General features: G+C 42.6%; 2 protein-coding genes across 6 annotated transcripts in view; one reads left to right on the top strand and one right to left on the bottom strand.

The window, feature by feature from the left end:
* Positions 1 to 8,927, top strand: part of LOC139419360 (dorsal-ventral patterning tolloid-like protein 1) — a 79,794-nt gene extending 70,867 nt beyond the window's left edge. The window contains exons 21-22 of the mRNA XM_071169299.1: positions 2,599 to 2,768; positions 6,939 to 8,927. Coding sequence (XP_071025400.1) covers positions 2,599 to 2,768; positions 6,939 to 7,073 — 305 coding nt within the window. The 3' untranslated portion in view covers positions 7,074 to 8,927. The remainder of the gene's footprint in view (positions 1 to 2,598; positions 2,769 to 6,938) is intronic.
* A 7,232-nt stretch (positions 8,928 to 16,159) lies between these two features.
* The window catches only part of LOC139419178 (testican-3-like), a 37,550-nt gene continuing 26,209 nt past the window's right edge, over positions 16,160 to 27,500 (bottom strand). The window contains exons 8-13 of one of the 5 annotated variants that reach the window (XR_011635394.1): positions 27,308 to 27,500; positions 24,284 to 24,346; positions 24,060 to 24,197; positions 18,929 to 20,125; positions 16,632 to 18,552; positions 16,160 to 16,338 (exon numbers count right to left, since the gene is read on the bottom strand). The exon at positions 27,308 to 27,500 is cut by the window's right edge and continues 44 nt beyond it. Coding sequence is in view for 1 of the 5 variants with exons in the window: in XM_071169176.1 (XP_071025277.1) it covers positions 19,959 to 20,125; positions 24,060 to 24,197; positions 24,284 to 24,346; positions 27,308 to 27,500 (561 nt within the window). In the remaining 4 variants the exon portion in view is untranslated. Of the gene's footprint in view, positions 20,126 to 24,059; positions 24,198 to 24,283; positions 24,347 to 27,307 lie in introns of all 5 variants that reach the window. The other 4 variants (XR_011635392.1, XR_011635393.1, XR_011635391.1 and 1 more) reach the window with 4 other exon arrangements.

A 27,500-nucleotide genomic window follows, 5' to 3' on the forward strand; every position in this document is an offset into this window, starting at 1 on the left:
CTACTCTGTTCTACTCTATTCTACTCTATTATATTCTACTCTACTCTATTTTACTATCCTCTGTTCTACTCTATTTTACTCTACTCTATTCTACTCTATTCTATTTTATTCTATTCTACTCTACTCTATTTTACTCTCCTCTGTTCTACTCTATTTTATCTACTCTACTCTATTATATTTTATTATATTCTACTCTACTCTACTCTATTTTACTCTCCTCTGTTCTTCTCTATTTTACTCTCCTCTATTCTACTCTATTTTACTCTCCTCTACTCTATTTTACTCTCCTCTATTCTACTCTATTATATTCTACTCTACTCTACTCTATTTTACTCTACTCTACTCTATTTTAACCTGCTCTACTCTATTTTACTCTACTCTACTCTATTTTACTCTACTCTATTTTACTCTCCTCTGTTCTACTCTATTTTACTCTACTCTACTCTATTTTACTCTACTCTGTTCTACTCTATTCTACTCTATTTTATTCTACTCTACTCTACTCTATTTTACTCTCCTCTATTCTACTGTACTCTATTCTACTCTACTCTATTCTACTCTATTTTACTCCACTCTACTCTATTCTATTCTACTCTACTCTATTTTACTCTCCTATATTCTACTCTATTTTACTCTACTCTATTCTATTTTATTCTATTCTACTCTACTCTACTCTATTTTACTCTCCTCTGTTCTACTCTACTCTATTCTATTTTTCTCTATTCTACTCTACTCTTCTCTATTTTACTCTACTCTATTCTACTCTATTCTATTTTATTCTATTCTACTCTACTCTATTTTACTCTTCTATATTCTACTCTATTTTACTCTACTCTATTCTACTCTATTCTATTTTATTCTATTCTACTCTACTCTACTCTATTTTACTCTCCTCTGTTCTACTCTATTTTACTCTACTCTACTCTATTTTACTCTCCTCTGTTCTACTCTATTTTATCTTCTCGACTCTATTCTACTCTACTCTACTCTATTCTATTTTATTCTACTCTACTCTACTCTATTTTACTCTCCTCTGTTCTACTCTATTTTACTCTCCTCTGTTATACTCTATTTTATCTTCTCGACTCTATTCTACTCTACTCTACTCTGTTCTACTCTATTTTACTTTACTCTACTCTATTTTACTCTCCTCTGTTCTACTCTATTATTCTACTCTACTCTACTCTATTTTATTATACTCTGCTCTACTTTATTTTACTCTCCTCTATTCTACTGTACTCTATTCTACTCTACTCTACTCTATTGTACTCTATTTTACTACACTCTATTCTACTCTATTCTATTTTATTCTACTCTACACTACTCTACTCTATTTTACTCTCCTCTGTTCTACTGTATTTGACTCTACTCTACTCTATTCTATTTTGTTATGTTCTACTCTATTTTACTCCTCTGTCATACTCTATTTTACTCTACTCTACTCTACTCAATTTTACTCTCCTCTGTTCTACTCTATTTTACTCTACTCTACTGTACTCTATTTTAAGCTACTCTACTCTATTTTACTTTACTCTATTTTACTCTACTCTATTCTACTCTACTCTATTTTACTCTACTCTATTTTACTCTACTCTGTTCTACTCTACTCTATTTTACTCTACTCTACTCTATTTTACTCTACTCTATTCTACACTATTCTATTTTATTCTATTCTACTCTACTCTACTCTATTCTATTTTATTCTACTCTACTCTACTCTATTTTACTCTCCTCTGTTCTACTCTATTTTACTCTCCTCTGTTATACTCTATTTTATCTTCTCGACTCTATTCTACTCTACTCTACTCTGTTCTACTCTATTTTACTTTACTCTACTCTATTTTACTCTCCTCTGTTCTACTCTATTATTCTACTCTACTCTACTCTATTTTATTATACTCTGCTCTACTTTATTTTACTCTCCTCTATTCTACTGTACTCTATTCTACTCTACTCTACTCTACTCTATTGTACTCTATTTTACTACACTCTATTCTACTCTATTCTACTCTATTCTATTTTATTCTACTCTACACTACTCTACTCTATTTTACTCTCCTCTGTTCTACTCTATTTGACTCTACTCTACTCTATTCTATTTTGTTATATTCTACTCTACTCTATTTTACTCTTTGTTCTCCTCTATTTTACTCCTCTGTCCTACTCTATTTTACTCTACTCTACTCTATTTTACTCTCTTCTGTTCTACTCTATTTTACTCTACTCTACTGTACTCTATTTTAAGCTACTCTACTCTATTTTACTTTACTCTATTTTACTCTATTCTACTCTACTCTATTTTACTCTACTCTATTTTACTCTACTCTGTTCTACTCTACTCTATTTTACTCTACTCTACTCTATTTTACTCTACTCTATTTTACTCTACTCTATTCTACACTATTCTATTTTATTCTATTCTACTCTACTCTACTCTACTCTATTTTACTCTCCTCTGTTCTACTCTATTTTCTTCTACTCTACTCTATTTTACTCTACTCTGTTCTACTCTACTCTATTTTACTCTACTCTACTATACTCTACTCTACTCTACTCTACTGTACACTCATCTCCTCTCTGCTCTCATCTTCTCTCCAGGCCATACGGACTGTGAGTGGTTGGTGACGTCAGAGGAGGGTTACGGAATAGAGTTGACCTTTACGACCTTCGAGGTGGAGGAGGAGGCGGACTGTGGTTATGACTACATAGAGCTGTACGATGGTTATGACTCTAACTCACACAGACTGGGACGGTTCTGTGGTTCTGGGGTAAGGATGGGTATCACATACATAATGACTCTAACTCACACAGACTGGGAAGGTTCTGTGGTTCTGGGGTCAGGATGGGTATCACATACATAATGACTCTAACTCACACAGACTGGGACGGTTCAGTGGTTCTGGGGTCAGGATGGGTATCACATACATAATGACTCTAACTCACACAGACTGGGACGGTTCAGTGGTTCTGGGGTCAGGATGGGTATCACATACATAATGACTCTAACTCACACAGACTGGGACGGTTCTGTGGTTCTGGGGTCAGGATGGGTATCACATACATAATGACTCTAACTCACACAGACTGGGACGGTTCAGTGGTTCTGGGGTCAGGATGGGTATCACATACATAATGACTCTAACTCACACAGACTGGGAAGGTTCTGTGGTTCTGGGGTCAGGATGGGTATCACATACATAATGACTCTAACTCACACAGACTGGGACGGTTCTGTGGTTCTGGGGTAAGGATGGGTATCACATACATAATGACTCTAACTCACACAGACTGGGAAGGTTCTGTGGTTCTGGGGTCAGGATGGGTATCACATACATAATGACTCTAACTCACACAGACTGGGACGGTTCAGTGGTTCTGGGGTCAGGATGGGTATCACATACATAATGACTCTAACTCACACAGACTGGGACGGTTCAGTGGTTCTGGGGTCAGGATGGGTATCACATACATAATGACTCTAACTCACACAGACTGGGACGGTTCTGTGGTTCTGGGGTAAGGATGGGTATCACATACATAATGACTCTAACTCACACAGACTGGGACGGTTCTGTGGTTCTGGGGTCAGGATGGGTATCACATACATAATGACTCTAACTCACACAGACTGGGAAGGTTCTGTGGTTCTGGGGTCAGGATGGGTATCACATACATAATGACTCTAACTCACACAGACTGGGACGGTTCTGTGGTTCTGGGGTAAGGATGGGTATCACATACATAATGACTCTAACTCACACAGACTGGGACGGTTCTGTGGTTCTGGGGTAAGGATGGGTATCACATACATAATGACTCTAACTCACACAGACTGGGACGGTTCTGTGGTTCTGGGGTCAGGATGGGTATCACATACATAATGACTCTAACTCACACAGACTGGGACGGTTCAGTGGTTCTGGGGTCAGGATGGGTATCACATACATAATGACTCTAACTCACACAGACTGGGACGGTTCTGTGGTTCTGGGGTAAGGATGGGTATCACATACATAATGACTCTAACTCACACAGACTGGGACGGTTCTGTGGTTCTGGGGTAAGGATGGGTATCACATACATAATGACTCTAACTCACACAGACTGGGACGGTTCTGTGGTTCTGGGGTAAGGATGGGTATCACATACATAATGACTCTAACTCACACAGACTGGGACGGTTCTGTGGTTCTGGGGTCAGGATGGGTATCACATACATAATGACTCTAACTCACACAGACTGGGACGGTTCAGTGGTTCTGGGGTAAGGATGGGTATCACATACATAATGACTCTAACTCACACAGACTGGGACGGTTCTGTGGTTCTGGGGTCAGGATGGGTATCACATACATAATGACTCTAACTCACACAGACTGGGACGGTTCTGTGGTTCTGGGGTCAGGATGGGTATCACATACATAATGACTCTAACTCACACAGACTGGGAAGGTTCTGTGGTTCTGGGGTCAGGATGGGTATCACATACATAATGACTCTAACTCACACAGACTGGGACGGTTCTGTGGTTCTGGGGTAAGGATGGGTATCACATACATAATGACTCTAACTCACACAGACTGGGAAGGTTCTGTGGTTCTGGGGTCAGGATGGGTATCACATACATAATGACTCTAACTCACACAGACTGGGACGGTTCTGTGGTTCTGGGGTAAGGATGGGTATCACATACATAATGACTCTAACTCACACAGACTGGGAAGGTTCTGTGGTTCTGGGGTAAGGATGGGTATCACATACATAATGACTCTAACTCACACAGACTGGGAAGGTTCTGTGGTTCTGGGGTCAGGATGGGTATCACATACATAATGACTCTAACTCACACAGACTGGGACGGTTCAGTGGTTCTGGGGTCAGGATGGGTATCACATACATAATGACTCTAACTCACACAGACTGGGAAGGTTCTGTGGTTCTGGGGTCAGGATGGGTATCACATACATAATGACTCTAACTCACACAGACTGGGACGGTTCTGTGGTTCTGGGGTCAGGATGGGTATCACATACATAATGACTCTAACTCACACAGACTGGGAAGGTTCTGTGGTTCTGGGGTCAGGATGGGTATCACATACATAATGACTCTAACTCACACAGACTGGGACGGTTCTGTGGTTCTGGGGTCAGGATGGGTATCACATACATAATGACTCTAACTCACACAGACTGGGACGGTTCTGTGGTTCTGGGGTAAGGATGGGTATCACATACATAATGACTCTAACTCACACAGACTGGGACGGTTCTGTGGTTCTGGGGTCAGGATGGGTATCACATACATAATGACTCTAACTCACACAGACTGGGAAGGTTCTGTGGTTCTGGGGTAAGGATGGGTATCACATACATAATGACTCTAACTCACACAGACTGGGACGGTTCAGTGGTTCTGGGGTCAGGATGGGTATCACATACATAATGACTCTAACTCACACAGACTGGGACGGTTCTGTGGTTCTGGGGTCAGGATGGGTATCACATACATAATGACTCTAACTCACACAGACTGGGAAGGTTCTGTGGTTCTGGGGTAAGGATGGGTATCACATACATAATGACTCTAACTCACACAGACTGGGAAGGTTCTGTGGTTCTGGGGTCAGGATGGGTATCACATACATAATGACTCTAACTCACACAGACTGGGACGGTTCTGTGGTTCTGGGGTAAGGATGGGTATCACATACATAATGACTCTAACTCACACAGACTGGGAAGGTTCTGTGGTTCTGGGGTCAGGATGGGTATCACATACATAATGACTCTAACTCACACAGACTGGGACGGTTCTGTGGTTCTGGGGTCAGGATGGGTATCACATACATAATGACTCTAACTCACACAGACTGGGACGGTTCTGTGGTTCTGGGGTCAGGATGGGTATCACATACATAATGACTCTAACTCACACAGACTGGGACGGTTCTGTGGTTCTGGGGTAAGGATGGGTATCACATACATAATGACTCTAACTCACACAGACTGGGACGGTTCTGTGGTTCTGGGGTCAGGATGGGTATCACATACATAATGACTCTAACTCACACAGACTGGGACGGTTCTGTGGTTCTGGGGTCAGGATGGGTATCACATACATAATGACTCTAACTCACACAGACTGGGACGGTTCTGTGGTTCTGGGGTCAGGATGGGTATCACATACATAATGACTCTAACTCACACAGACTGGGAAGGTTCTGTGGTTCTGGGGTAAGGATGGGTATCACATACATAATGACTCTAACTCACACAGACTGGGACGGTTCTGTGGTTCTGGGGTAAGGATGGGAGGGGGGGGGGGTAGGTGGGGTAGGTGTCATTGAATGCTATTTAATCACATACATAACCTATGTCACCAAGAACTAGCCCTGGTTACCAGTATTTGTTGTCAGTTATCTTGGCCGTAGGCAGGGTAACCAGGAACTAGCCCTGGTTATCAGTATTTGTTGTCAGTTATCTTGGCCGTAGGCAGGGTAACCAGGAACTAGCCCTGGTTACCAGTATTTGTTGTCAGTTATCTTGACCAAGAACTAGCTCCGGGTAGCAGTGTTTGTTGCAATGTTGAAAATCCAACAATGTGTGGATAATGTTTTTTATTTATTTTAGAAGAAATAGTGAATTCTTTAAGAAAAGTCCAACTGTAATGTATGTTTTCATCTACTGTTATTATCTCTATCCTCCATCTTCTCACCTCTACATTACCTCTCTCTCTCTGATCCCCCTCTGTCTTTCTCTCTCCATCATACCTCTCTCTGTCATCCCTCTCTCTCTCTCTGATCCCTCTATATCTCTCTCATCTCTCTCTCTTTCTCTCTCTCTGATCCCTCTATCTCGCTCTCTCTGTCTCTATCTCTGTCTCTCTCTCGTCTCTCTGTCTCTGTCTCTCTCTCATCTCTCGCCCTCCCTCCCTAGCCCAGAGAGGAGATCTACTCTGCGGGTGACGCGGTGTTGATCCGTTTCCATAGCGACGACACCATCAGTAAGAAGGGGTTCCACATCCGCTACACCAGCACCCAGTTCCAGCAGAACCTTCACACCAGGAAGTGATGTCACAACACCACGACCCCTAGCCTCACTGTGCCGACAAGACAACCACAGGCCCCTTTTCTCCTCTGACTGACAGGCGCCAAACACACACACACACACACACACACTGTTTTGAGGAGAGGAGTGAGTGTGGGTGAGAACCAGAGGAGAGAGGGGGAGGACTGATCAGTCCGTCTCTTAACAGGGGAGCTTCTAGAACTCTGAGGACTACATGTGAAGAGAGACTGGATCACAGCTTCACACTGTAACAGGATTAATGGAACTGCTTTAACAACGGGAACTGGATTAAATACTGAAACTGGATTAAATACTGAAACTGGATTAAATACTGAAACTGGATTAAATTCTGAAACTGGATTATATTCTGAAACTGGATTAAATACTGAAACTGGATTAAATTCTGAAACTGGATTAAATACTGAAACTGGATTAAATACTGAAACTGGATTAAATACTGAAACTGGATTAAATTCTGAAACTGGATTAAATACTGAAACTGGATTAAATTCTGAAACTGGAGTAAATTCTGAAACTGGATTAAATTCTGAAACTGGATTAAATACTGAAACTGGATTAAATACTCAAACTGGATTAAATACTGAAACTGGAGTGTGAACAGGAACTGGATTTAATACTGTAACTGGAGTGACTAACTAACTGTTTGGCTGAATGAGTCACTGACTATTTGACTGAGTGACTGGCTGACTATTTTACTGGCTAACTGACTGACTGTCTGATTGGCTGGTTGACTGATTGACTGGCTGACTGACTGTCTGATTGGCTGGTTGACTGATTTACTGGCTGTTTGGCAGGCTGACTGACTGACTGGCTAACTGATTCACTGATGGACTGGCTGACTGACTGATTGGCTGACTGATTCACTGATGGACTGGCTGACTGACTGATTGGCTGACTGATTCACTGATGGATTGACTGACTGTCTGATTGGCTGGTTGACTGATTGACTGGCTGACTGACTGTCTGATTGGCTGGTTGACTGATTGACTGGCTGACTGACTGTCTGATTGGCTGGTTGACTGATTGACTGACTGGCTAACTGATTCACTGATGGACTGACTGACTGACTGAGAGAAGCATGAGGTAACGCTGAGGCAACATTATACAAACTGAGAGACAACATCCTGATAACTTTCTGACAACTTCCTGTTCAGACAATGTTCAGACAACGTTTCAGACAAACCTCATACAAACCGAGAGACGACGTTCAGACAACGGCCAGACAACTTACGGTGCTGACAACGTTCTGACCATTTTTGAGGTTTGACAAAGTCCTGACAATGTTCTGTTTAAAAAACATTCTGACAATGTTCAGACAAACTTTATACAAACTGAGAGACAATGTCTTTCTGACAACGTTCTGACAACGTTCTGACAACGTTCTTCTGAAAACGTCCTGACAACGTTGGGTTTTGACAGCACTTATATTGCCTTAGAACCAAATGTACGTTCTTGAGTCTCTCTAACATTAGTTGTTATTTGTTTGTTTGTTTTGAATAATTTGATTTGACAATGAGTTTGCAGAACTTGAAAGATTTATTGTTAAATAAGACAAAAGAGGAAACTGGTCAGGTGTGTGTGTGTGTGTGTGTGTGTGTGCGTGTGTGTGTGTGTGCGTGTGTGTGTGTGTGTGTGTGTGTGTGTAAAGAGTCGTCTCATGTATTGTATGTGCCAAGCTCCAGGTGATCCTGTCCCTCTGCAGGATCTGTCTAGACCTCTCTCCTCCATGTTTGTAGTTCTGTTCTATCATATCTCCTCCATGTTTGTAGTTCTAAGGAACAAAAATGGCTTCCTCTCTATGCTGAGTCATTAAAACTACACACAGGTAAAAGATAACTCTGGTTCGTGTTGTAATTGACTACGGAATGATACGGCAGTCATGATGTAATGATCTGTGTGTGTGTGTGTGTGTGTGTGTGTGTGTGTGTCAGTATATATACAGTACCAGTCAACGGTTTGGACAACTACTCATTCAAGGGTTTTTCTTTATTTCTACATTGTAGAATAATAGTGAAGACATCAAAACTATGAAATAACACATATTTCAAATCATATGTTATTGGTCACATGGTTAGCAGATGTTATTGGTCACATGGTTAGCAGATGTTATTGGTCACATGGTTATCAGATGTTATTGGTCACATGGTTAGCAGATGTTATTGGTCACATGGTTAGCAGATGTTATTGGTCACATGGTTAGCAGATGTTATTGGTCACATGGTTAGCAGATGTTAATGGTCACATGGTTAGCAGATGTTATTGGTCACATGGTTAGCAGGTGTTATTGGTCACATGGTTAGCAGATGTTATTGGTCACATGGTTAGCAGATGTTATTGGTCACATGGTTAGCAGATGTTAATGGTCACATGGTTAGCAGATGTTAATGGTCACATGGTTAGCAGATGTTAATGGTCACATGGTTAGCAGGTGTTATTGGTCACATGGTTAGCAGATGTTATTGGTCACATGGTTAGCAGATGTTATTGGTCACATGGTTAGCAGATGTTAATGGTCACATGGTTAGCAGATGTTAATGGTCACATGGTTAGCAGATGTTAATGGTCACATGGTTAGCAGATGTAAATGGTCACATGGTTAGCAGATGTTAATGGTCACATGGTTAGCAGGTGTAAATGCTGAGTGTAGAGAAATGCTTGTGCTTCTAGTTCCGACAGAGTAATATCTAACAAGTAATCTAACAATTCCACAACAACTACCTAATACACATCTAAAGGGGTGAATTAGAATATGTACATATAAATATATGGATGAGCGATGACTGAGCGGTGTGGGTAAGATGCAATAGATGGTATAAAAGACAATATACACATATGAGATGAGTAATGCAAGATATGTAAACATCATTATTAAAGTGGCATTATTAAAGAATATTTTAGGTACTTCAAATAGCCACCCTTTACCTCGATGACAGCTTTGCACACTCTTGGCATTCTCTCAACCAGCTTCACCTGGAATGCTTTTCCAACAGTCTTGAAGAAGTTTCCACAAATGCTGAGCACTTGTTGGCTGCTTTTCCTTCACTTTGCAGTCAAACTCATTTAAATTGGGGTGAGCTCTGGTAATTGTTGAGGCCAGGTCATCTGATGCAGCACTCCATCACTCTCCTTCTTGGTCAAAAAGCCCATTGGCTTCTTGGTTAAAAAGCCCAAAGGTCAAACCAAAAAGCCCAAAGTGCAAACCAGATGGGATGGCGTATCACTCCTTGAATTCTAAATAAATCACAGGCAGTGTCACCAGCAAAGCACCCCCACATCATAACACCTCCTCCTCCATGCTTCACGGTTGGAACCACACCTGCGGATATCAGCTGTTCACCTTATCTGCGTCTCACAAAGACATGGTGGATTGAACAGATTTCCACCGGTCTAATGTCCACTGCTCATGTTTCTTGGCCCAAGCAAGTCTCTTCTTCTCATTGGTGTCCTTCAGTAGTGGTTTATTTGCAGCAATTCGACTATGAAGGTTTGATTCATGCAATCTCCTCTGAACAGTTGATGTTGAGATGTGTCTGTTACTTGAACCATGTGAGGCTGGTAACTCTAATGAACTTATCCTCTGCAGCAGAGGTAACTCTGGGTCTTCCTTTCCTGTGGCGGTCCTCATGAGAGCCAGTTAACTCTAATGAACTTATCCTCTGCAGCAGAGGTAACTCTGGGTCTTCCCTTCCTGTGGCGGTCCTCATCAGAGCCAGTTAACTCTAATGAACTTATCCTCTGCAGCAGAGGTAACTCTGGGTCTTCCTTTCCTGTGGCGGTCCTCAAGAGAGCCAGTTTCATCATAGCGCTTGATGGTTTTTGTGACTGCACTTGAAGAAACTTTCAAAGTTCTTGAAATGTTCCACGTTGACTGACCTTCACCTTCCTGACCAAGGCCTTTCTCCCCCGATTGCTCAGTTTGGCTCAGTTCCACTTCTTCCATTGAATAATGATGAAGGCCACTGTGTTCTTGGGGACCTTCAATGCTGCAGAAATGATTTGCTACCCTTCCCCAGATCTTTTCCTCAACACAATCCTGTATCGGAGCTCTACGGACAATTCCTTCAACCTCATGGCTTGGATTTTGCTCTGACATGTACTGTCAACTGTGGGACCTAATATAGACAGGTGTGCGCCTTTCCAAGTCATGTCCAATCAAATTTTCTACAGGTGGACTCCAAGTTGTAGAAACATCTCAAGGATGATCAATGGAAACAGGATGCACCTGAGCTCAATTTCGAGTCTCATAGCAAAGGGTCTGAATACTTAAGTAAATGAGGTTTTCTGTTATTTCTAACAACCTGTTTTCACTTTGTCATTCTGGGTTATTGTGATGTCATTCTGGGTTATTGTGATGTCATTATGCGGTATTGTGATGTCATTATGTGGTTTTGTGATTTCATTATGGGGTTTTGTGATGTCATTATGGGGTATTGTGATGTCATTATGGGGTATTGTGATGTCATTATGAGGTATTGTGATGTCATTATGGGGTATTATGTGTAGATTGATGATGAAGAAAATCCATTTTAGAATATTGCTGAAAGGTCTTAAAATGTGGAATGAGTCAAGGGGTCTGAATACTTCCCGAATGGGACTGTATATTTATATTTCGCACTCTGACATTGTTCGTTCCGATATTTCTTAATTCCTTTCTTTTTAATTTGTGGGATTTGTGTGTATTGTTTTGTATTGTTAGGTATCACTGTTAGGTCTGGGAACAGAAGCATTTAGCTGAACCTGGGACAACATCTAATAATATGTGTGTACCTGACCAATACCACCTTATTTTATTGTACATTCACTGAGCTCCTCTACTGGGGGTTGATGGTTGGTCCTAATTCCTCATTTCAATACTGTTCTTCTTAAATCCTGTTTTGTTTTGTCATTATGTGGTATTGTGTGTAGATTGCTGATAAAACAAGTAATTTCATCCATTTTAGAATTAGGCTGTAAAGTAACTAAAAATGGAAAAGGGGAAGGGGTCTGTATCCTTTCTGAATTCCCTGTATATATTACAGTAATAACCTATATATTACAGTAATAACCTATATATTACAGTACTAACCTATATAGTACAGTACTAACCTATATATTACAGTACTAACCTATATATTACAGTACTAACCTATATAGTACAGTACTAACCCATATAGTACAGTATATATTACAGTACTAACCTATATATTACAGTACTAACCTATATATTACAGTACTAACCTATATAGTACAGCACTAACCCATATAGTACAGTATATATTACAGTACTAACCTATATATTACAGTATTAACCTATATAGTACAGTACTAACCTATATATTACAGTACTAACCCATATAGTACAGTACTAACCTGTATATTACAGTACTAACCTATATAGTACAGTACTAACCCATATAGTACAGTACTAACCTATATAGTACAGTACTAACCTATATAGTACAGTACTAACCTATATACTACAGTACTAACCTATATAGTACAGTATATATTACAGTACTAACCTATATATTACAGTACTAACCTATATAGTACAGTACTAACCTATATACTACAGTACTAACCTATATAGTACAGTATATATTACAGTACTAACCTATATATTACAGTACTAACCTATATAGTACAGTATTAACCTATATATTACAGTACTAACCTATATAGTACAGTACTAACCTATATAGTACAGTACTAACCTATATACTACAGTACTAACCTATATAGTACAGTATATATTACAGTACTAACCTATATAGTACAGTACTAACCTATATAGTACAGTACTAACCTATATAGTACAGTACTAACCTATATACTACAGTACTAACCTATATAGTACAGTACTAACCTATATAGTACAGTACTAACCTATATATTACAGTACTAACCTATATAGTACAGTACTAACCTATATAGTACAGTACTAACCTATATAACAGTACTAACCTACATATTACAGTACTAACCTACATACTACAGTACTAACCTATATACTACAGTACTAACCTATATATTACAGTACTAACCTATATATTACAGTACTAACCTATATGGTACTAACCTATATAGTACAGTACTAACCTATATATTACAGTACTAACCTATAGAGTACAGTATTAACCTATATAGTACAGTACTAACCCATATAGTACAGTACTAACCTATATATTACAGTACTAACCTATATAGTACAGTACTAACCCATATAGTACAGTACTAACCTATATATTACATTACTAACCCATATAGTACAGTACTAACCTGTATATTACAGTACTAACCTATATAGTACAGTACTAACCCATATAGTACAGTACTAACCCATATAGTACAGTACTAACCTATATAGTACAGTACTAACCTATATACTACAGTACTAACCTATATAGTACAGTATATATTACAGTACTAACCTATATATTACAGTACTAACCTATATAGTACAGTACTAACCTATATATTACAGTACTAACCTATATAGTACAGTATATATTACAGTACTAACCTATATATTACAGTACTAACCTATATAGTACAGTATTAACCTATATATTACAGTACTAACCTATATAGTACAGTACTAACCTATATAGTACAGTACTAACCTATATAGTACAGTACTAACCTATATACTACAGTACTAACCTATATAGTACAGTATATATTACAGTACTAACCTATATAGTACAGTACTAACCTATATAGTACAGTACTAACCTTTATAGTACAGTACTAACCTATATACTACAGTACTAACCTATATATTACAGTACTAACCTATATAGTACAGTACTAACCTATATAGTACAGTACTAACCTATATATTACAGTACTAACCTATATAGTACAGTACTAACCTATATAGTACAGTACTAACCTATATATTACAGTACTAACCTATATATTACAGTACTAACCTATATATTACAGTACTAACCTATATTACAGTACTAACCTATATAGTACTAACCTATATAGTACAGTACTAACCTATAGAGTACAGTACTAACCTATATAGTACAGTACTAACCTATATAGTACAGTACTAACCTATATATTACAGTATATATTACAGTACTAACCTATATATTACAGTACTAACCTATATATTACAGTACTAACCTATATATTACAGTACTAACCTATATATCACAGTATATATTACAGTACTAACCTATATATTACAGTACTAACCTATATATTACAGTACTAACCTATATATTACAGTACTAACCTATATATTACAGTATATATTACAGTACTAACCTATATATTACAGTACTAACCTATATATTACAGTACTAACCTATATATTACAGTACTAACCTATATATTACAGTACTAACCTATATAGTACAGTACTAACATATATAGTACTAACCTATATACTACAGTGCTAACCTATATAGTACAGTAATGACCTATATAGTAACCAGTACTAACCTATATAGTACAGTACTAACCTATAATATTACAGTACTAACCTAACCTAACCTATGTACAGTACTAACCTATATAGTACAGTACTAACCTATATAGTACAGTGCTAACCTATATAGTACAGTAATGACCTATATAGTACAGTACTAACCTATATATTACAGTATTAACCTATATAGTACAGTACTAACCTATATAGTACAGTACTAACCTATATAGTACAGTACTAACCTAAATAGTACAGTACTAACCTATATAGTACAGTACTAACCTATATAGTACAGTACTAACCTATATAGTACAGTACTAACCTATATAGTACAGTAATGACCTATATAGTACAGTACTAACCTATATAGTACAGTACTAACCTAAATATTACAGTAATAACCTATATAGTACAGTACTAACCTATATAGTACAGTACTAACCTAAATATTACAGTACTAACCTAAATATTACAGTACTAACCTATATAGTACAGTGCTAACCTATATAGTACAGTACTAACCTATATAGTACAGTACTAACCTATATAGTACAGTACTGACCTATATAGTACAGTACTAACCTATATAGTACAGTAATAACCTATATAGTACAGTACTAACCTATATATTACAGTACTAACCTATATAGTACAGTAATAACCTATATAGTACAGTAATAACCTATATAGTACAGTACTAACCTAAATATTACAGTACTAACCTAAATATTACAGTGCTAACCTATATAGTACAGTACTAACCTATATAGTACAGTACTAACCTATATAGTACAGTACTAACCTATATACTACAGTACTAACCTATATAGTACAGTACTAACCTATATAGTACAGTACTAACCTAAATATTACAGTACTAACCTAAATATTACAGTGCTAACCTATATAGTACAGTACTAACCTATATAGTACAGTACTAACCTATATAGTACAGTACTGACCTATATAGTACAGTACTAACCTATATAGTACAGTACTAACCTATATATTACAGTACTAACCTATATATTACAGTACTAACCTATATAGTACAGTACTAACCTATATAGTACAGTACTAACCTATATATTACAGTACTAACCTATATAGTACAGTACTAACCTATATAGTACAGTACTAACCTATATATTACAGTACTAACCTATATATTACAGTACTAACCTAAATAGTACAGTACTAACCTATATAATAACCTACCTGTTAAAATAAATGAGTCAGACAGACAGACAGGCAGACAGACAAACAGATAGACAATCAGGCAGACAGTCAGCCAGATGGACAGGTAGACAGATAGGCAGACAGACAGACAGACAGACAGACAGACAGACAGACAGACAGACAGACAGACAGATAAACAGACAGACAGACAGACAGACAGACAGACAGAAAAACTGACAGACAGACAGGTACAGACAGACAGACAGACAGGTAGACAGACAAACAGATAGACAATCAGGCAGACAGTCAGCCAGATGGACAGGTAGACAGATAGGCAGACAGACAGACAGACAGACAGACAGACAGACAGATAAACAGACAGACAGACAGACAGACAGACAGACAGAAAAACTGACAGACAGACAGGTACAGACAGACAGACAGACAGGTAGACAGACAGGTCTTTGGTCAATATATTTTTTTATTACAGTCAATTAAATACATTTTAAAATGTGTTTTAATTTTTTTTCCTAAAAGCATATACGTGGGGTGATTCCCAATGTCGCCTTGTCTGATCCAGAACGACCCATAGGGTTGGCCCTAGTAGTGCAGTCTGATCCAGAACGACCCATAGGGTTGGCCCTAGTAGTGCAGTCTGATTCAGAACGACCCATAGGATTGGTCCTAGTAGTGCAGTCTGATTCAGAACGACCCATAGGGTTGGTCCTAGTAGTGCAGTCTGATTCAGAACGACCCATAGCGTTGGCCCTAGTAGTGCAGTCTGATTCAGAACGACCCATAGGATTGGTCCTAGTAGTGCAGTCTGATCCAGAACGACCCATAGGATTGGTCCTAGTAGTGCAGTCTGATTCAGAACGACCCATAGGGTTGGCCCTAGTAGTGCAGTCTGATTCAGAACGACCCATAGGGTTGGCCCTAGTAGTGCAGTCTGATTCAGAACGACCCATAGGGTTGGCCCTAGTAGTGCAGTCTGATTCAGAACGACCCATAGGGTTGGTCCTAGTAGTGCAGTCTGATTCAGAACGACCCATAGGGTTGGCCCTAGTAGTGCAGTCTGATTCAGAACGACCCATAGGATTGGCCCTAGTAGTGCAGTCTGATCCAGAATGACCCATAGGATTGGCCCTAGTAGTGCAGTCTGATCCAGAATGACCCATAGGATTGGCCCTAGTAGTGCAGTCTGATCCAGAATGACCCATAGGGTTGGCCCTAGTAGTGCAGTCTGATCCAGAATGACCCATAGGGTTGGCCCTAGTAGTGCAGTCTGATCCAGAATGACCCATAGGGTTGGCCCTAGTAGTGCAGTCTGATCCAGAATGACCCATAGGGTTGGCCCTAGTAGTGCAGTCTGATCCAGAATGACCCATAGGGTTGGCCCTAGTAGTGCAGTCTGATCCAGAATGACCCATAGGGTTGGCCCTAGTAGTGCAGTCTGATCCAGAACGACCCATAGGGTTGGCCCTAGTAGTGCAGTCTGATCCAGAACGACCCATAGCGTTGGCCCTAGTAGTGCAGTGACCCAATGTCGCCTTGTCTGATTCAGAACGACCCATAGGATTGGCCCTAGTAGTGCAGTCTGATCCAGAATGACCCATAGGGTTGGCCCTAGTAGTGCAGTCTGATCCAGAATGACCCATAGGGTTGGCCCTAGTAGTGCAGTCTGATCCAGAATGACCCATAGGGTTGGCCCTAGTAGTGCAGTCTGATCCAGAATGACCCATAGGGTTGGCCCTAGTAGTGCAGTCTGATCCAGAACGACCCATAGGGTTGGCCCTAGTAGTGCAGTCTGATCCAGAATGACCCATAGCGTTGGCCCTAGTAGTGCAGTGACCCAATGTCGCCTTGTCTGATTCAGAACGACCCATAGGATTGGCCCTAGTAGTGCAGTCTGATCCAGAATGACCCATAGGGTTGGCCCTAGTAGTGCAGTCTGATCCAGAATGACCCATAGGGTTGGCCCTAGTAGTGCAGTCTGATCCAGAATGACCCATAGGGTTGGCCCTAGTAGTGCAGTCTGATCCAGAATGACCCATAGGGTTGGCCCTAGTAGTGCAGTGACCCAATGTCGCCTTGTCTGATTCAGAACGACCCATAGGATTGGCCCTAGTAGTGCAGTCTGATCCAGAACGACCCATAGGGTTGGCCCTATTAGTGCAGTCTGATCCAGAACGACCCATTGGATTGGCCCTAGTAGTGCAGTCTGATCCAGAACGACCCATAGGATTGGTCCTAGTAGTGCAGTCTGATCCAGAACGACCCATAGGGTTGGTCCAAGTAGTGCAGTCTGATCCAGAATGACCCATAGGGTTGGTCCTAGTAGTGCAGTCTGATCCAGAACGACCCATAGGGTTGGTCCTAGTAGTGCAGTCTGATCCAGAACGACCCATAGGGTTGATCCTAGTAGTGCAGTGACCCAATGTAATTTGGGATTCAGATCTGGTTCCTATGGACTCAGTAGACTATATAGGGAATAGAGAGTCATTTGGGATTCAGATCATGTTCCACTTGGCTCAGTGGACTATTTAGGGAATAGAGAGTAATTTGGGATTCAGATCTGGTTCCTATGGGCTCAGTTGACTATATAGGGAATAGAGTCATTTGGGATTCAGATCTGGTTCCTATGGGCTCAGTGGACTATTTAGGGAATAGAGAGTAATTTGGGATTCAGATCTGGTTCCTATGGGCTCAGTGGACGACATAGGGAATAGAGTCATTTGGGATTCAGATCTGGTACATTCTTTTTAGAAGCAATTCACTATAAAAACAGTTTGTGATTTGTTCCACACTGTTATTTGTTTCTCCACAGTCATATCAGCCCTGGTCTAAAGTAGGGCCCTACATAGAGACTAGGGGTTAGACCGTAGGGCCCTACATATAGACTAGGGGTTAGACCGTAGGGCCCTGGTCTAAAGTAGGGCCCTACATAGGAACTAGGGTTTAGACCGTAGGGCCCTACATATAGACTAGGGGTTAGACCGTAGGGCCCTGGTCTAAAGTAGGGCCCTACATAGGAACTAGGGTTTAGACCGTATGGCCCTGGTCTAAAGTAGGGCCCTACATAGGAACTAGGGTTTAGACCGTATGGCCCTGGTCTAAAGTAGGGCCCTACATATAGACTAGGGGTTAGACCATAGGGCCCTGGTCTAAAGTAGGGCCCTACATAGAGACTAGGGGTTAGACCGTAGGGCCCTGGTCTAAAGTAGGGCCCTACATAGAGACTAGGGGTTAGACTGTATGGCCCTGGTCTAAAGTAGGTCCCTACATAGGAACTAGGGTTTAGACCGTATGGCCCTGGTCTAAAGTAGGGCCCTACATAGAGACTAGGGGTTAGACCATAGGGCCCTGGTCTAAAGTAGGGCCCTACATAGAGACTAGGGGTTAGACCGTATGGCCCTGGTCTAAAGTAGGGCACTACATAGAGACTAGAGGTTAGACTGTATGGGCCCTGGTCTAAAGTAGGGCCCAACATAGAGACTAGGGGTTAGACCGTATGGGAGGAAGAGAGGAGAGGAGAGGAAGAGAGAGGAGAGGACACACTGATTGTTCAATAAGGAAAGGGCTCATTGCACATGTGACTACATCCACAGCTTGTGATTGGCTGTCGATAAACTAGTCTCTAAACTCTGATTGGTCGTTGAAGTTCTCGCTGATTGGACGACTCCCCGGAGTTACAGCCACGCAGGCCATTCAAAAGTTAGACGGCAGAGAAAGTGAAAACATAAACAAACGTTTACCAGCTATGAAAGGTGGGCTAGTCATTATGACATCATACACAGCAAGGTCACTTCCTGGTTACGGGACAACACCGACAACAGTGTTGTTGCCAAGACGGCTATGCTGTGATTTTCCTGATGCGGAAACACCACAAAGGGACCCATAGATCACAATTCCGTTGTTGTTGTTGTTGTTTTTTGTTGTTGTTGATGACGTCTGTTATTTACAGGAAGTCCCCCCCCCCCCCCCCAATTTGTACAATGGTGTCAAATTGCAGAGTCCACCTTTAAGTTAGGAACAGACAACAAACACAGAGTGGGCCATCCCAAATGGTGCCCTGTACACTATGTAGTGAACTGCCTTCCCCCAGCACCCAAATGGGCCCTGGGGAACTGACTAGGGTATAGGGGGACATTTGAGACACAGAAGAGAGAGAGAGAAATGTCTTTAGTCTGTTAGCGGTGACGAGGTCGCCTAGCAACTATTCTTGCTGCTGAAGTCCCCTGGCAAAGTGCAGAGTGACGGAGTTACGACAGATATCTTTCTTCTCCGTCATAGTCGTCCTCGTCTTCGTCATCTTCGTCATCGATCTGGTCGCTCAGGACGAAGGCATCATCTTCATCATCGTCATAGTCGTCGTCGGAGAAGAGAGAGTCTCCGCTGCCCTGGTCTCCAGATGATTCCAACACCACCCCTACAGAACACAGGAACCAGGAAGGAACTCAGGTTAACCTCTTGGATCTCTAGGGGCGCTATTTCATTTTTGGATAAAAAACGTTCCCGTTTTAAGCGCAATATTTTGTCACGAAAAGATGCTCGACTATGCATATTATTGACCGTTTTGGAAAGAAAACACTCTGAAGTTTCAGAATCTGCAAAGATATTGTCTGTAAGTGCCCCAGAACTCATTCTACAGGCGAAACCAAGATGATACGTCAACCAGGAAATGAGCAGAATCTCTGAAGCTCTGTTTTCCATTGTCTCCTTATATGGCTGTGATTGCGCAAGGAATGAGCCTACACTTTCTGTCGTTTCCCCAAGGTGTTTGCAGCATTGTGACGTATTTGTAGGCATATCATTGGAAGATTGACCATAAGAGACTACATTTTCCAAGTGTCCGCCTGGTGTCCCTGCGTCGAAATTGGAGCGCAAAGCCAGGTGCAATTATTTTTCCATTTGAGAGCAAGGAGAAACCAGGCTTCCACGAAGGATATATCATCGAAGAGATATGTGGAAAAACACCTTGAGGATTGATTCTGAACCACGCTTGCCATGTTTCAGTCGATATTATGGAGTTAATTTGGAAAAAAGTTCACGTTTTGAGGGCTGAATTTTCGTTTTTTTTTTTTTTTTTTTTTTTTTTTTTTTGGTAGCCAAATGTGATGTACAAAACGGAGCTATTTCTAATACACAAAGAATCTTTTTGGAAAAACTGAGCATCTGCTATCTAACTGAGAGTCTCCTCATTGAAAACATCAGAAGTTCTTCAAAGGTAAGTTATTTTATTTGAAGGCTTTACTTGTTTTTGTGATAGTTGCCTGCTAAATGCTAACGCTAATGCTAACGCGAAATGCTACGCTAGCTAGCTACTGTTACACAAATGATTGTTTTCCTATGGTTGAAAAGCATATTTTGAAAATCTGAGATGACAGTGTTGTTAACAAAAGCCTAAGCTTGAGAGATAGCATATTTATTTCATTTCATTTGCGATTTTCATGAATAGTTAACGTTGCGTTATGGTAATGAGCTTAGGTCTATAAATAAAATCCCGGATTCGGGTTTGGTCGTCGCAACAGGTTAAACACCACCCTACAGAACACAGGAACCAGGAAGGAACTACTGTTAAACACCACCCTACAGAACACAGGAACCAGGAAGGAACTACTGTTAAACACCACCCCTACAGAACACAGGAACCAGGAAGGAACTACTGTTAAACACCACCCTACAGAACACAGGAACCAGGAAGGAACTACTGTTAAACACCCCCCTACAGAGCACAGGAACCAGGAAGGAACTTAGGTTAAACACCACCCTACAGAACACAGGAACCAGGAAGAAACTACTGTTAAACACCACCCCTACAGAACACAGGAACCAGGAAGGAACTACTGTTCAACACCACCCTACAGAACACAGGAACCAGGAAGGAACTACTGTTAAACACCACCTTACAGAACACAGGAACCAGGAAGGAACTTAGGTTAAACACCACCCTACAGAACACAGGAACCAGGAAGGAACTACTGTTAAACACCACCCTACAGAACACAGGAACCAGGAATGAACTACTGTTAAACACCACCCTACAGAACACAGGAACCAGGAAGGAACTCAGGTTAAACACCACCCCTAGAGAACACAGGAACCAGGAAGGAACTCAGGTTAAACACCACCCTACAGAACACAGGAACCAGGAAGGAACTCAGGTTAAACACCACCCTACAGAACACAGGAACCAGGAAGGAACTACTGTTAAACACCCCCCTACAGAACACAGGAACCAGGAAGGAACTACTGTTAAACACCCCCCTACAGAAACCAGGAACCAGGAAGGAACTACTGTTAAACACCACCCCTACAGAACACAGGAACCAGGAAGGAACTACTGTTAAACACCACCCTACAGAACACAGGGACCAGGAAGGAACTACTGTTAAACACCCCCCCTACAGAACACAGGAACCAGGAAGGAACTACTGCTAAACACCCCCCTTCAGAACACAGGAACCAGGAAGGAACTACTGTTAAACACCACCCTACAGAACACAGGAACCAGGAAGGAACTACTGTTAAACACCACCCTACAGAACACAGGAACCAGGAAGGAACTACTGTTAAACACCACCCTACAGAACACAGGAACCAGGAAGGAACTACTGTTAAACACCACCCTACAGAACACAGGAACCAGGAAGGAACTGCTGTTAAACACCCCCCTTCAGAACACAGGAACCAGGAAGGAACTACTGTTAAACACCACCCTACAGAACACAGGAACCAGGAAGGAACTACTGTTAAACACCACCCTACAGAACACAGGAACCAGGAAGGAACTACTGTTAAACACCACCCTACAGAACACAGGAACCAGGAAGGAACTACTGTTAAACACCACCCTACAGAACACAGGAACCAGGAAGGAACTACTGTTAAACACCCCCCCTACAGAACACAGGAACCAGGAAGGAACTACTGTTAAACACCACCCTACAGAACACAGGAACCAGGAAGGAACTACTGTTAAACACCACCCTACAGAACACAGGAACCAGGAAGGAACTACTGTTAAACACCACCCTACAGAACACAGGAACCAGGAAGGAACTACTGTTAAACACCCCCCTTCAGAACACAGGAACCAGGAAGGAACTACTGTTAAACACCACCCTACAGAACACAGGAACCAGGAAGGAACTACTGTTAAACACCACCCTACAGAACACAGGAACCAGGAAGGAACTACTGTTAAACACCACCCTACAGAACACAGGAACCAGGAAGGAACTACTGTTAAACACCACCCTACAGAACACAGGAACCAGGAAGGAACTACTGTTAAACACCCCCCCTACAGAACACAGGAACCAGGAAGGAACTACTGTTAAACACCCCCCCTACAGAACACAGGAACCAGGAAGGAACTACTGTTAAACACCACCCTACAGAACACAGGAACCAGGAAGGAACTACTGTTAAACACCACCCTACAGAACACAGGAACCAGGAAGGAACTACTGTTAAACACCACCCTACAGAACACAGGAACCAGGAAGGAACTACTGTTAAACACCACCCTACAGAACACAGGAACCAGGAAGGAACTACTGTTAAACACCCCCCCTACAGAACACAGGAACCAGGAATGAACTACTGTTAAACACCCCCCTACAGAACACAGGAACCAGGAAGGAACTACTGTTAAACACCCCCCTACAGAACACAGGAACCAGGAAGGAACTACTGTTAAACACCCCCCTACAGAACACAGGAACCAGGAAGGAACTACTGTTAAACACCCCCCTACAGAACACAGGAACCAGTTCTGTCCTTGAGCTGTTCTTGTTTTTTAATGTTCTGTTTTATGTTTCATGTTTTCCTAATGTCGGTCAGCCAACCACTAAGTCAGTCAGTCAGTCAGTCGGTCAGCCAACCACTAAGTCAGTCACTCAGTCAGTCAGTCGGTCAGCCAACCACTAAGTCAGTCAGTCAGTCAGTCGGTCAGCCAACCACTAAGTCAGTCACTCAGTCAGTCAGTCGGTCAGCCAACCACTAAGTCAGTCAGTCAGTCAGTCGGTCAGCCAACCACTAAGTCAGTCAGTCAGTCGGTCAGCCAACCACTAAGTCAGTCAGTCAGTCAGTCAGTCAGTCGGTCAGCCAACCACTAAGTCAATCACTCAGTCAGTCAGTCAGTCAGTCAATCAGTCAGTCAGTCAGTCAGTCAGTCGGTCAGTCAGTCGGTCAGCCAACCACTAAGTCAGTCAGTCAGTCAGTCAGTCAGTCAGTCAGCCAACCGCTAAGTCAGTCAGTCAATCAATCAATCAAGTTACGGCCAACTTTTTATCGGCATCAAACCATTTAGTTAGTTGGAAATTATTTCCCCCCCAGAATGCTTAGTGCGGACCTACCACAGTCTGCTGCTCCGTGGGTCCGTGACCCTGCGACCTCGTTGCCATAGCGATCGACACACCAGCACTGTCCGCTGCTGCCGTGGCACTGGTGGGACCGGTAGTAGCCCTCTGCGTCACACACTGGCAGGTACTGACCTAGAGGTCAGAGGTTTAGAGGTCAAAGGTTATAGAGGTCAGGGGTCATAGAGAGAGAGAGGTTAGTGTGTACGTTGGAGACTCACCCGGTAGCTTCTCCGCAGCCTGTTTCTTGTTAATACTGGTCAGTTCAGACCAACAGGGGGAGTCTGGAGAGGAGAGACGGAACACATCAGGGGTGTATTCATTCGTGTACATCGTAGCACAACCGTTTTGCAGCAGAAAACAAAAACAAGTGTTTCTTATTGGACAAGATCAGCTAAGTCCCTCCCTGTTTGGTTCCTAGTGAATAAATCCCTGGACTATGATCACACAAATAATGAATGACCAGAAACACAGTTTATTAAATGTGCTTATGTTTTTATAACTTGTTACATTTCTGCGTACGATCATTTCTTTCATTATGAGTCAAGTTTATAAAATGTCTGTACGCTCCCATGAATAAAGTTGTGTTGGTCAGAAATAAGCATGTTTCATTTATAAATCATGTAAAGTTGATAGTTTACTGTCTAGTTGAAAATTTATAAATCCCAGTGTTGCTGTGGATTTGTAGCCTGGAGAAATCCAGTCTGTCATGTTTGGTAATGACACAGGGTACAAGCAGTGGAAGGTTAGCATGAAACAGGTTCTGCATTTCAGGCTAGTGGATTTAGTGGGACTTTAGTACAGCCAGCCCGCACACTGAAAAACTACAACCCCAGCCAGCACACTGAAAGACTACAACCCCAGCCAACACACTGAAACACTACAACCCCGGCCAGCACACTGAAAGACTACAACCTCAGCCAGCACACTGAAACACTACAACCCCAGCCAGCACACTGAAACACAACAAGCCCAGCCAGCACACTGAAACACTACAACCCCAGCCAGCACACTGAAACACTACAACCCCAGCCAGCCAGCACACTGAAACACTACAACCCCAGCCAGCACACTGAAACACAACAAGCCCAGCTAGCACACTGAAACACTACAACCCCAGCCAGCACACTGAAAGACTACAACCCCAGCCAGCCAGCACACTGAAACACTACAAACACCAGCCAGCACACTGAAAGACTACAACCCCAGCCAACACACTAAAACACTACAACCCCAGCCAGCCAGCACACTGAAACACTACAACCTCAGCCAGCACACTGAAACATTACAAGCCCAGCCAGCACACTGAAACACTACAACCCCAGCCATCACACTGAAAGACTACAACCCCAGCCAGCACACTGAAAGACTACAACCCCAGCCAGCACACTGCAACACTACAACCCCAGCCAGCACACTGAAACACTACAACCCCAGCCAGCCAGCACACTGAAACACTACAACCCCAGCCAGCCAGCACACTGAAACACTACAACCCCAGCCAGCACACTGAAACACTACAACCCCATCCAGCCAGCACACTGAAACACTACAACCCCAGCCAGCCAGCACACTGAAACACTACAACCCCAGCCAGCACACTGAAAGACTACAACCCCAGCCAGCACACTGAAACACTACAACCCGAGCCAGCACACTGAAACACTACAACCCCAGCCAGCACACTGAAACACTACAACCCCAGCCAGCACACTTAAACACTACAACCCCAGCCAGCACACTGAAAGACTACAACCCCAGCCAGCACACTGAAAGACTACAACCCCAGCCAGCACACTGAAACACTACAACCCCAGCCAGCACACTGAAACACTACAACCCCAGCCAGCACACTGAAACACTACAACCCCTGCCAGCCAGCACACTGAAAGACTACAACCCCAGCCAGCACACTTAAACACTACAACCCCAGCCAGCACACTGAAACACTACAACACCAGCCAGCACACTGAAACACTACAACCCCAGCCAGCCAGCACACTGAAACACTACAACCCCAGCCAGCACACTGAAACACTACAACCCCATCCAGCCAGCACACTGAAACACTACAACCCCAGCCAGCCAGCACACTGAAAAACTACAACCCCAGCCAGCACACTGAAACACTACAACACCAGCCAGCACACTGAAAGACTACAACCCCAGCCAGCACACTGAAACACTACAACCCCAGCCAGCACACTGAAAGACTACAACCCCAGCCAGCACACTGAAACACTACAACCCGAGCCAGCACACTGAAACACTACAACCCCAGCCAGCACACTGAAACACTACAACCCCAGCCAGCACACTTAAACACTACAACCCCAGCCAGCACACTGAAAGACTACAACCCCAGCCAGCACACTGAAAGACTACAACCCCAGCCAGCACACTGAAACACTACAACCCCAGCCAGCACACTGAAACACTACAACCCCAGCCAGCACACTGAAACACTACAACCCCTGCCAGCCAGCACACTGAAAGACTACAACCCCAGCCAGCACACTTAAACACTACAACCCCAGCCAGCACACTGAAACACTACAACACCAGCCAGCACACTGAAACACTACAACCCCAGCCAGCACACTTAAACACTACAACCCCAGCCAGCACACTGAAACACTACAACCCCAGCCAGCCAGCACACTGAAACACTACAACCCCAGCCAGCCAACACACTGAAACACTACAACCCCAGCCAGCACACTGAAACACTACAACCCCAGCCAGCACACTGAAACACTACAACCCCAGCCAGCACACTGAAACACTACAACCCCAGCCAGCCAGCACACTGAAAAACTACAACCCCAGCCAGCACACTGAAACACTACAACACCCAGCCAGCCAGCACACTGAAAAACTACAATCCCAGCCAGCACACTGAAACACTACAACCCCAGTCAGCCAGCACACTGAAAGACTACAACCCCAGCCAGCCAGCACACTGAAACACTACAACCCCAGCCAGCCAGCACACTGAAACACTACAACACCAGCCAGCCAGCACACTGAAACACTACAACCCCAGCCAGCCAGCACCTGTCTATACCGTAGATCACATGTCTATACCGTGGTTCACCTGTCTATACCGTGGTTCACCTGTCTATACCGTGGTTAACCTGTGTGTGTGTACCGTGGTTCAGCTGTGTCTGTCTGTGTGTGTGTGTGTGTGTGTGTGTGTGTGTCTTGATGTGTGTGCGTGTTTGTGTGTGTGTGTACCTCCTCACCTGTGTATCTCTGGAAGCAGGTGCACCACTCTGCGCTGGAGAGGAGGAGTGTGTCGGGGTGTGTGTCGGTGGGTGTGTCACAGGAAGTGAAGAGTGCATCGGAGCAGCCTTCCTTCCTGTCCAGCCCCAACCTGCTGAGCTCTGATTGGTCCAGCTGGAGGTCAAAGTTTGTGTCGAGGCGGGAGAACATCCA

Source organism: Oncorhynchus clarkii, chromosome 10, assembly GCF_045791955.1.
Source record: "Oncorhynchus clarkii lewisi isolate Uvic-CL-2024 chromosome 10, UVic_Ocla_1.0, whole genome shotgun sequence".
Classification (NCBI taxonomy): Eukaryota; Metazoa; Chordata; class Actinopteri; order Salmoniformes; family Salmonidae; genus Oncorhynchus; species Oncorhynchus clarkii.